A 12,342-nucleotide genomic window follows, 5' to 3' on the forward strand; every position below is an offset into this window, starting at 1 on the left:
GCTGGGGTTCTGAGATGCTTCGGAAATGCTGTAATTGAGGAATGTCTTCATTGGGGTTGGGAGATGAGCTCTGAGCGGATGTTGAACAGAGGCCCCGTCCTCTGGGTGTGTTTGGTTGAACACGTCAGGAAGGAGAGCTATAGAAAAACCTTGGGGCGGGGGGGTGATGAGTGCGATGTAAAATGATACAGGAAAGTTTGTCGTAAAATATATTATGGGTCATTTTGAACGCCATAATTTTTAATTGTATGTTGTTGGGGTTTTATTTGAAATTGAATAGAGATGGTTATGCACTATCAGAGAAGTCATTAATAGTTTTTAAACACTTTTCTAGAATTTTTCCTCAGTTTTCTGATTGTTAACTATTTGCTGGTTCTCCTTTCACTTTAGATGTTGCTCTGCAGAGATGAAAAATAACGTTATTTGTGTTCAGATCTGGAAATTACATTCAGTGCCCTCCTCTTAATAGTTAATCATTCTTCCCCTTTTTTTATTTCTTTCAGGTGAAGCCTCCCACCAGCAGTGTTGAAGCATGAGTACTGATGCCAGTCAGGTGGTGATCACTACTCCTCCCCCGGCCACGATGCCTCACAAAGAGCGGTACTTTGATCGCATCAATGAGAATGACCCAGAGTATATTCGGGAGAGAAACATGTCTCCTGACCTAAGACAGGACTTCAACATGATGGAGCAAAGGAAGAGGGTCACTCAGATACTGCAGAGCCCTGTGAGTAGGATTAAGGGGGGATGAGAACCAGAGAGTGTTATTTTCTGAGATTCTTGATTGACTTTTTGAGACTTAAAAAAAGAAACCTACGTCACAGCTAGCTGGAATAACTCTGGACCATCTTCTAAGAAGAGTCACTGAACAGATTATCCAGCATTTTGTTTGCATAGTTTTTTGTCTGTGAACAAGCAGCCTTTATTGTGTCGGTTTTGCTCCTGATTCTTTTATATTCTTATGCTTCATTGCAGTATTACAAAAAGATCTGGCTGGCTGCAGGGTGCTTAATTAAAACTTAGGGGCTGGGAAGAGAGCGAAGGAGTCACCGGTCAAATAGGAAGAAATTAGGGCACTACATGGTGTTCTGCTTTCTGTGTTTGAATATTAACCTATCATTTGCATCAGGAATGCTTTAATTAACATTTTTAATTGTGTTAAGTTTGTTTAAAAGCCAGACTATGTGTTCTTTTCATGTCCTTGGGGGTAGTCATACCCATACTTGGCCATATTAGCACTCATCTGCTGGTTGTGTAAGTTCAGTACTTGTGTAGGTCACATATAAAACTATTAAATTTATTGAACCGCTCTCATATTACTTTTAATTTATATTTTAATACATGTATACTTTGAGTTTAACCTGATGAATACACTGGAAAGTAATACTGTTGCCTTGAGTATTTTGAAGCCATAGGGAGCGAGCAAGGCCTGGGCAAGGGTGAGCCTTTGGGGGTGTTGGGGTGTAACGTGAGTAATGAGGATAACGGGACTGGGAAGGGGTTAAGCAGCTTTATAGATCCTTCTCTCTTCCTCTGTAAGTTGGGGTGCTTCTTCTGTAATATTTTTGAAGCTTTTCCATATGTAATGAGATTGCAAACAGCTGTTAGTAATCACCCTATTATAGTCATCCATGAATAACAGGATTGTTTGCTAAAGTGTTGTCGTGGAGTGCCTCTTGGATCTGTGTGTTGCTCTGAGGAAAATGTGAACCTGTTGACTAAGGAATTTATGACTTTCAAGTCAATTTGAGCAAGCTGGGTTTTGCAGCCAAGCTCTTTTATAAAGAAAATACTCTAAGGAGGTATTGCATAATGCTTTAATCAGGATAATTTTATGTTAAACACTCAATTGTAAAATGTGATCCGAGTCTGCTCCTTCCTGCTAAAATACTCATGTTATGAGTAGCCAGGACTCAAAGCAAAGACTAGATCTTTAGCCTAACACATAAAAATAAGTTAGAGACCTTGTTTGGGTTTGTATGTGTGTATTTTTTGGTCCTTTTGATGGCAGTATTGAATCTGATGAGCATAATTATTTCTTTAATGTTTTGGGGGACCTTTTGTCAAATCTGCCAAATGTAATAAATGTCCCTTTGCTGCAGCCTCTGCGTTTTGGTATTTTTAATAGATGCAGTGTCAACGTGCAGATTTTAGGAAAGGGGATGAAGAGGGCCAACCCCCGAGTCCAGACAACTGTTTTAGCAGGAGGCTGGAGGACAAAGAGCCACTGGGCTGCTGTCAGTGCCCTGCCATGAGAGAAGCTGAGCCCAGCACTTTTTTGAAAGTGACTGTTTGGAGCTGGCAATAAGTTGCAAGTTTTTGTTGTGTAAGGGAACAGTTGTCCAAATAAGCCAGGGGCCGGCTGCCCGCTCGGCTCTTGGCATCTGCCAGGGAGAAACGGGGACGTGGGAGCCGGGCGTGTGATCAGGCATGAAGAGGAGACGTCCCAGCTCCCAGTTCTTCTCGCTTAAGTATCTTCTTTTATTGTTACTTTTTCTGAAATAATAGAAAATTTAGAGGAACCCTCTGTTATGACTTCCTGTGCGAGGAAAAGAAATAATTTTAAATGCAATATCTGTGTCTGAATATCCATCAAACAAATTTTATAGCTGGTTTGGGGATAGAAACTGCATTATCTCTTCCAGGTTCCAGCTGTGATGTGCCACAGTGTTCTTGAGAGTCAGGACTGAAAATGATTACCTTGTCTCCTCCTGGGTATAGTATTTGTCACAAAAGGGCCAGAAAGCATTTTCCTGTTACCAGTCTGTGTAAGACAGGTTCAGGACTGAATTAATAAGGATTGTGCAAAATGTTTTTGTTTTATAGCTGCAGAATTATGTTGCGTAGAGCTTTGTTTGCTTTTGTTGCTTCTCTGGTTTATTCCAGTCAACAAGGAGGAAATAGTTTGAAGGTGTTTGGAAGATGAGGAGGAGAGGTTATCAGACACATTTTAAAGAAGAGCCTGCTGGCTGGTAAATCTTCCCCCAGTCTTAGATATATGCACTCATATCTTCATCTAGTCTTGATATATGCCTTTAGATCAGAGAAATAGTCATTGACTCATCTTCTGGCAAGTATTAGTAGATATGAAGTATATGTAGCAAGGATAATACCTTCCTTAAAAATAGATGAGCATTTATGGACTTGAGGTGAGCTTGTCTGAACATGCACTTTCTCTGAGTGGAGGATTGTGGTGTAGAAGTAAAGGGTTAATTGCTGTTATATACTAGGAAGCTTAGGTACTGATTTAATCAGTTTTATTAGCAAGCTTTTTTCTTTCAAGTAAGAAAATCTAAATCACTTAGCAAGAAGATAAATTAGAGAATATATTTCAGGAACCACGGTATATATTGTGCAAAACACATCATTGTAAAAGGGGCTACAGCCCTGACCAGACATCTTCAGACATCAAACTGCTGCATCTCTCTGATGTGCCGTTTGATGCACGTATTGATGTGCAATCTGACTACTCCTCTCTGATGTGCAATTTCCCTTTCCTAAATTAAATAATTTAAAAGCTACTGAAAAGCTATTCCCATTACCTCTGATGCTTGCTAATGTCTTAGAGTCTCTTCATAATAAGTCTTAAACAAATTAAAGGAATTTTATGACTGCTGCCCACGAATAATATCCTGACGTTGTGACTGAATTCTCAGACATGTTTGCTTAATGCTGCATGTAACCCCTGAGCATCAGACACGACCTGTGTGTGTCTTCTGTGTCTGTTAGAAAGGTGGACAGAAATTGAGATCAGCTGGGTGAGAGCAGCCTGATAGCATCCAGAGGTACAGCTGGCCAATCTTTCAGATCAAGCTGTTTAAGTTCATTTCAGGAACGGCTGGAAGTTTAGAACATTCAGGTACTGTGTCATTATTTTTAAAGGAAAGGCACTGCATTTATGCAGTGGATTAATTTTATTGCTCTACATTGGGTCTGAGATACTTGACCTATAATATATCCAAAATTTGAAAACATAGGGGATTTTTTTAGATTTTCCAACTTAACTTTAAATTAAAAACAGTTTTGGCTTTTTACATGCTAAACAAACACATTGCTTGTTACACGGACTCACTACCTCTTTCAAAGAGTAACCATTTATTTGATGCATCATCAAAACCTGTGTTTCAGTTAAAGTATGCAAGTCCTCCTGGCCTTCATTTCCTTCTGGCATTTCTCTGGTGCCCTCACCATGGCAACCAGAAGCTTCAAAAAGACTTTATAAAAAAAAAAGGCAATAATTGCACAGTTATCATGTGAAGACTGAACAATCAGTTCAGCATCAAGGAGCTGCATGAACGTAGAGCAGGGAGAAACTCCCTGCAGCCCTCCTGGAGCAGCCAGGGAAGGTGTGGGGTGTTTCTGCGGGCGGGCAGCAGTGCCCCTCTGCTTCCAGTGACATGAGACCATGTGAAACAACCCTCTAATTGGCAGGACAGCTAACGACAGGCTTTAGGTAACAGTTCTGGGTGTGTAACCCAACAGGGAATTAGGACCATTGCTTAAACTGCACTGAGTACCACCTTACATCCACTCCGTGTCACTGTAGCTGAAAAAAAGCTACAGGTCAGAGTGGAAATGGGAAAGGATAAAATCACTTATTTACTTTATACATAAGATGTACTTTTATATGAGACACATTTCATTATTTTTACTGATGTAAGAAAACGTTGAAGTAGTCAAACTTCAAGTCATGAGTTAAACAGATGAAATATGTAAACATAAAAATGCCCGTGTGTTGGAATTTAAATGCCTGGTTTATGTTTTGAATTTGCCAGTGAAAGTTTAGTGCAGCTTGTCGAGACCCATTGAGAGCATACTTGCCATTTTTACATACAAACCACCCAGTTATTTGGAGCTTGTTTGATTTGAAGTTGAGCACTCTGCTGGCAGGACTTCACCGTGCTTTGCTTTAATTTCACGTTGGATGTAGAGGGCACAAACCGATCTGCGTGGCTCTGCGGGGCCATCCTGGCTCAGCTCTGCCCTTACCCGAGGGCACTGGTTCAGGTCCAGCCATCTGGCTTGCAAAATCAGGGGTGTTTTAGGCTGAGGTTAAAAATGTACTTTCCCCCCAGTGCCTTTCTTCCTTCCTGCCTTGTACATGCACACACGCCTCTGCCTCCCACGCTGGCTGGTCTTGCCCAAAAAAAGCGGGGAGATAAGAGCGCTGCTCAGCAACTCCTCTATTCAGAGGGCTGCCTTGCAGCATGCAGGCAGATTTTTCTTCTCAAAAACAAGCAAACCCACCCACACATGATTTTTTTTTTTCTGGCTACGTTATTTTCAAACCATCAGGATGGAGATGAAGGGGGGTTTGATTTATTTTTTCCCCAGCTTTTGCAATTGACTAGCTTACTTTATTTTGTATGGAGTGAACGTGCAGTATTTTCACACCACCACTCCCTTTTGGGGCAGTTTATTTTCTTAAAATATCAAAGTCCTTTCAGTTCCTCACATGTCTCAGCTTCCACTGCTCTTTCCCTACAAGTTCAAACCCCTTTCAGATCCTTCAGGAGCATCGCCCTTTGGCTGGGAAGGGCTCACAACCTTATACATCCCTGGGGACTTCCTCACTGGACTGTCCTCTCCTCGCAGCTCCCTCCTCTGGCTTCAATCTTCTCTGACATCTTCAAGGCTTCCTGCTGGGGGAGTCATGACCCTCTTCTCATTGCAATGGCTTTTTTAATCGCATGCTGTCGTCATGCGACCTGTGCAGCGTTTAATTCACGGGGGAGATGAGCTCAACTTGGCACGTTGTTTAAGACATGTCAGAAAATGTCTCTTAAAGATCCCTTCCGAGCCGTGACAATATCCCACTGGGCCTGGGGCAGACCAGGGGGCCAGACAAGTTCAGTGTTTTAAGTGCAGGGGAATGTGCTCAGGGTAATGCTGTGTTAATTCAAGGCCATCCACTAGATCCCTATGAGAAACTGAAAAATCTCATTGCCTAAATTCCATTCCTAGAGCTGCAACAGTGCAGGGTCAGTTCATATCTGTGTTCAGACCATACCAGCACTGCAAGTGTGATTAAGAGTTTTGTGCTATTGCCTGCTTTTTTACATTAAAAATGAAAGATACCTTAAAACTCCTCTTATTTCCATGTTACTGCTTTCTGTTTAGTTTGAACTGTGGTTTTCATTTTATATAAATACTAACAATTTCCAAACATAATTACTCCCCAACCTCTCCATCCATATTTCTGATCTTCCTGCTGGTTGCTGAACTGCTTGGGTTTGGGGTTTTGTCATCCCGGGGAGTGTCTGCAGATCCTGTTGTACTTTTGGCACCATGTTCTTCAGATTATTCTAATCATTAAAGAATCAGATCTACCCTCTTTGCCTGACAACTTTCCTATGGTCCTATATGTATTTGAATTTATTATTTGTAAATAACACAGAATTAATTATGTAGGAAAGTGATAGGGAGATAAAAATAAAATGCATTGTAAAGAAATCCACCAATTTTCTTTCATTCACTGGTCTTGTAAATTCTGTCCAATAAAGGCATCAAGAGTTGGTCTGGTGAGAGCAGAAAATGAAGTTTCCATTGCAGTACAAGTAATGAATAACAATTAGAAGAACTTCTTTAGATGGATTCATTTTTAAGACTTCTTTTTGGGGAGTGGGGTGGGGGGAGGCTGTTAAATAATCCTTTAGTTTAGTAAAAGCTCTAAACAGTGCCTGGGAAGTCATGACTGAGGACTCTCTCCCTGGCTGCAGGAGGTGCATCCAGAAGTTCCTGCAAGAGCTCTGCCCATCGTCCATCCTGGTGCATCTCCACCACGTGTGCTCCCGCCCTCCCTCCTCCTCCACTTACTGAAAACACAGTTAATTATGCTCAGAAACATGTAAAATCCGTGACAAACTATAATATCATTTCTTCCAGCATTTTAAATTTCCAGTGGTCCATGTTCCACCTAGCAGGATGCCTAGCATGGCTTCACCCCACAAGAAAACAGGAGGGAGGGCTCCAGCCCCCCTGCTCCCAGCAGCGGTGGGGTGAGCGTGGGGGTTGCTGGCTCAGGGAGCTGGCTGTGCAGAGGATGGGCTTTGCAAAGGAGTTCAGTGCTTGGGGTTTTGCTTTAATCATAGGGTATCTCGAGGCTGCTTATCGCAGGAGTAAACAGGCGGCTTCAGCTCAGGGAGGAAGGCTGGTGTGCACCAGGGCAGAGGAGCTGGAAAAACCGGCACAGGCTGAGCTCTCCATGGGACCAGCTTGCTCTCAATCGAGTTGCTGAATCCAGCCCAGATACTCATACTCTTCACTGCAAGAGAAGAATTATAACTTCACCTAATTCCCCATATTTAAGACACAGCCTAGTTCTTTCTGTCTTAACACAGCAGCTCCCTGGGTTTTTTTCTTTTCACGGTGTTCCAACAAACACTTTCTGTGACTTATCTTCTCCCCGCCAGCCTTAACTCACTGGCGGTTTTTTTTTGTGGCCAACTCCACCCTTTTCCACTTAGGGCACCAGTTGTTTGTATCTAAACTCCAGTCTTGAAACTGCCTGTTACGAAGCAGTATCGGGTGTTTCAGCGAAGGTCTTCCTCTCTGCAGGCACCTGCGTTCACAGCACAGGACTTAAAATTAACGTCTCTTCGCTCTCGAGAACAAAATACCAGTTAAGTTTTGAAACTTTTCTTCAGTGGTGGTGATTTGGCTTAAAGACTCTTTCTGGGCACATTGATATGTAGAGAAGTTGAATTAGACCCTTTTAAAAGATACATAAACTGATCAAAAATGGGCAAAAGTGAAAATGGGTGAAAGGGCTTCTTGTGTTGTTCCTCAGCTCTTGGGCTAACAGCGGTGCTGCTCTTCAATGTATGGACCTTACATATGTTTTATAGCTACTTTCCTGGAGACTGACATACCAAACTGTTTGGACCTTACTGTAATTAGTCCTGATGTGAGCACATGCTTTCTCCTCGTAAAGGTTTGTGGTGGTATGGGGTGGTTGTAGATGACCTGTATGCCATTGTTTTCTCTGTTTACAGGAGAAAAAAAAAATCTTGTTATTTTATTTCTACTTCTTTTGAGTGGGTAAGGACTACATGGAGAAGTCAGTGATCAACAAACAGCACAGAAAGAGAGTCAAAATATTTAGGAGCCTGCATCCTTCTTAATATCCTCAGAGAGCTGCCTACTAAGATGAAGAGATTAATACCGAAATTTTCTAGCAACACTGATATTCTGTGCTATATAGAGAGGTGTATACATGTAAAATAGATTATTCTAGTAAGTTGGTTATTCTAGTTTTTCTGCTTATGTTGACTGAAAAGTACCAGTTGTCAACTGGTGCATGCAAATGTTGCTTTGATTCTTAGAAGCCCCAGTTCACGCTGTCAGCTCACACTTGGACTTCCTTCTGAAAGAAAATGGAAGTAAATGAGTCAGAACTCAGGCTTGTAGCTTCACTCCTGAGTTTCAGAGAGACCTTACAAGTCTAAGTTTAAAGATATTTGCACCTAAACTGCTCGAGTTTATGATGTGTGTTTGGAAGATGATTGTAAATATTTCTGGAGAAGTAGTTTTATGAGATTAGGAAGACCTTGACCTCATCATGCAACTCATGGCTCTATCAAGAAAAGCTGTATCTCTTCTGCAGGCTGCAGCACGTTGTAAGGCAATCTAAGCTGGTGTAAAACAGCTGGCTGGAGTTTTAGAAACAGCTAGAAAGTTCAGAAACAGTGGAGTTTTAGGGACAGGCTGAGCTGCCCTGTATGTTTTTACTGGTGACTTGAGGGGAAATTCATGACTCAGTGCAGGTAGTGGAGTGGCCATTGGGAAGGTGGGGGAGATGGAGGTGGAGCAGCCGGGTACCACCACCTCAGGGCAGACAGGTCAGCAGCTGGGGACCTTGGCTGTGCAGGGGATGCTTTCCTTCATGGTGTAAATGCAAAAGGGTGTTTTCCTCTGGTGTAACTTAGTGTAGTTCAGCTCACTGAAGATTTAAAGAGAACAAGCTCAGCTGGCAGTGATGGAAGGGAAGTTTGCAGCCTGCTGCATACCGAGGTCAGGATATCCGCTTGGGTGGCTGTCTGCTGCCAGGTGAATAAAAGCTCTACTCAGCATCCTCCCAGTTGTGCATCTTGTCTGACATGTTGCTCTACCTCCTCACCAATAGCTGTCGTGGGCCCTGTTTTCATACCACGGGCTGTTTTCTATGCAAACTTTCAGCAGGATGCTGGAAAGTGCTGTTCTAGCACAAACAAGGGGGGACACTGGTGCTTGGCTGGGCAGATGAGCTCTCTGAAGGCAGAAGGATGGTTGTGCAAACAGGAGACGACTCCCAGGTATGATGGGGTGGGTTATGGAGGCAGCAGCCTTGCTGTAGCCCCACCGTGGGCACAGGGAGGCTGGATGAGTCCAGAGGTGGTGCAGCTGTGTTGATGGGGGGGCTGTGGTGATGGGCAGCGATGGGCAGCTCTGCTTCTTGCTTTGGGACTCGGAACCCAGCTGTAAAAAGTCACTGCTCTTATTGTATCATCTTATCTCCAAAGTTTTAGTGTTTTAAAACAAAAGATCCACATGTACCCAAAGAGCTGTTTTAAATCCCAGAGCTGAAACTTTGTCTTTATTGAGCAATGCTGAGCGTACAGCTGAATAACATAATTTTTCATTCATCTGACAGTGCGGTTTTTCCTTTGTCAGCATTTTCTTGTCAAATACTACATCTGTAATTACTAGTGACCTTTCTGCTTGAAAAATGTCTGCTTTGTGCCAGAGCAGAGTCTTTGTCTTCTTTTTGGAAACATCTCTCTCAAGCATGACTTGTGGGCAGTTGCAGTGTAATGCCATATAGATATATTTATATTACAGTCTCGTGAATTAAAGGAAAACCAAACCGCTTGGTCTTCAGGCTGCAGTGAGGTTTTTCAGAAGCAGATTCCTGCTGCTGAGCGGGTCAGATCCCAAAATCAGAACTCTGCATGGTAGTGGTTTTACAAAACCCACTGCTGTACAGTCAAAGCTCCAATAAATATCATTCATTTAATGGCTAGTATCTAAGGTAAATTGTTGTCCAGAAGTAGGTGATGCCCTTCACATGAGCCCATCAGGAACGTAGGAAGGTTGTACTGGCACATGTGGGATGGTTATCTAAGGACATAAAGGTCCGAGTTTTAAAGGTCTGTAGCAGTGAATGAAAAGTATTGAAATATTCATTAATATGCCTGGAGGAATGTGTGTGACTCATGTGCATGACACTGAAGGCTGCAGTCTGCTAGAAAACATTGCTGTGCACTGGCATGTGGATAAATTGCATACCTTTATTTTATGCACTTCATCCATACCATCACCTCTGGTTTACAGCTCATCCCAAACTCCTATATTTCCTACTTGCTCTGGTTCTTTCCTATCTTCTGTTATTTCTGAAATTATTTTTAAGGAAAGGTTGTGGTTCAGTTTAACACTAAATCCTCATTTGTAGTAGCATCAGCAAGTATGTAATATACTACTGTTAGCACCAGAGAGCAAAACTAAGCTCAGAAGAATGAAAATAGCGTGATCAGAAAGCACAATATACAGTAAGAAAGAAACAAAAAAATCTTTCTATCAAAGATTGCCTACAAAACATTACGCTACCTTTTTTTCTGTTATAGGAGCAACATTACTCATACAGGTGTTTTTTTTTAAAAAAAAAAAAAAAGTCTGAATATGACTAAGAAGAGTTTACTGGGAATGTTTTTTGCAGATCCTTTTTATAGTCCTTGTTGAATTGAAGTGAGAGTGATTTAATGTTATACAGATAACTTTATTTCTCCATCTCCTCCCAAGCAAATACGTCCATAAATTTCATGAATTCTGTCTTCCACATGGCTCCCAGGAGACTACAAATGTGCAGTTTCCTTATATAAAGATTGTAAACACGAGTGGAGGAGCATTTCAGCCTTGCAGAGTGTGAAATGGCAGAGCTCTCTTGCAGGGGGCCTCTTTCAGGAATATTTGAGAAGTAATTTGATATCGTGGAATGACAGAATTTGAAAATGAGTGTTAGCAGAGTTTGTTGATGAAATATATTGGCCAGTTGTTGTCTCTGCAACCTTAATAGATTGTAGTAACAGAACGAGAAAGTGCTGTAAAACCATGGCCTCTTGGTGAACCAGTAGCAGAAAAGTGAGCTGGCGCTGGGATGGCTGGTGCTTGAAAGTCTGCTTTATGTGTTTGGGAGGAGGGTCTAGGGCATGGTGGGGGAAGCCTTCTGTAATCATAGAATCATAGAATGGTTTGGGTTGGAAGGAACCTTAAATATCATCCAGTTCCACCCCTGCTGGTGTGGGCAGGGACACCTCCCACTAGAGCAGGTTGCTCCATGATGTGAGGGATGTGATGTGCAAAGGGCCAAGGAAGCACCTTTGTTAATTTACATCTTTTGCACTTTCAAGCAGGTTGATAGAACACAAAGTTTGGAACTTGGCTCGTTTTTACTGTGCATTTGTGAGCTGTTTGACCATCAAAATGCTTTCTTTTAGATACATGAAAAATTATCATGTCTCCCACGATGATTGTATAGATCATGTGCATCTCAACTTCATTCAAAACCACTTTCGGTTGTAGTGAGAGATGCTCAGACTCAGGTACTAACCAACCTCAAGCATTTCATCTGGGCTGTCGGTGGTGCTGAATCATCTATTTCCTGGATCTTGAGATTGTGATTTTCTGTGTACCCCCCTTGTTACCCCGAGGTACGGCAGCACATTAAACTCTCAGTGCTTCACTTGCATTTTCACCGAGAGTTGTGCTTTGAGCATGTGAGAAGCTACTCACTGCCCAGTGCTCTGCAAGTGGGGGTCTTGGCTCTCAAACTGAATGGCCCAAATTGGTAGAAGCATCTGACCTCAACCTCCTTGCTGCTGTTCTGTAGAAACCATGACAGGGCCCTGCTGCACCCTAAAGGCATGCTTGGGGCATTAGTAAGTTAATGGTTGTGAAGCACTTGGATTTACATAAATTATCTGCACAGAGAAAAATTGGTGAGATAATAATTACCATCTCACCAGAGCATGAGGAGCATGTGCAAGGGGCACAGGGCCATGTGCTGAGCCATGAGAAGAGGAGAAAGTACTGAATTTCTTGTCTAGCAAGAACTAGTCACTGTGCCAAATGAGGCCTGGGGACGAGACAACTGTGGTATGCTCGAAGATTATTATCTGGGTGCCAGAGGGGTAAAGAAACATCATCTGGATGTCTGGCTTCCAGCAGTCTGGGCTTGCAGCCGTATTTGAGCTCCAGTAAGGGTGGCACCCACATTGCCATTGGAACGTGGACTCATGATGATCATGGCCATCCTCGGAGTGAGTGACATCAGGAGGAGTGGGTTTCACAGTCATCTTAACAGAGATG

General features: G+C 42.5%; 1 protein-coding gene across 5 annotated transcripts in view; it reads left to right on the plus strand.

Moving 5' to 3' along the window:
* Positions 1 to 12,342, plus strand: part of ADD3 (adducin 3) — a 101,118-nt gene that overhangs the window by 72,978 nt on the left and 15,798 nt on the right. For all 5 annotated transcript variants that reach the window (XM_014958753.1, XM_014958793.1, XM_014958763.1 and 2 more), the window contains one exon: positions 504 to 727. In XM_014958753.1, the coding sequence (XP_014814239.1) occupies positions 533 to 727 (195 nt within the window). In that variant the 5' untranslated portion in view covers positions 504 to 532. The remainder of the gene's footprint in view (positions 1 to 503; positions 728 to 12,342) is intronic.

This window comes from Calidris pugnax, unplaced genomic scaffold, assembly GCF_001431845.1.
Source record: "Calidris pugnax isolate Ruff unplaced genomic scaffold, ASM143184v1 scaffold4, whole genome shotgun sequence".
Classification (NCBI taxonomy): Eukaryota; Metazoa; Chordata; class Aves; order Charadriiformes; family Scolopacidae; genus Calidris; species Calidris pugnax.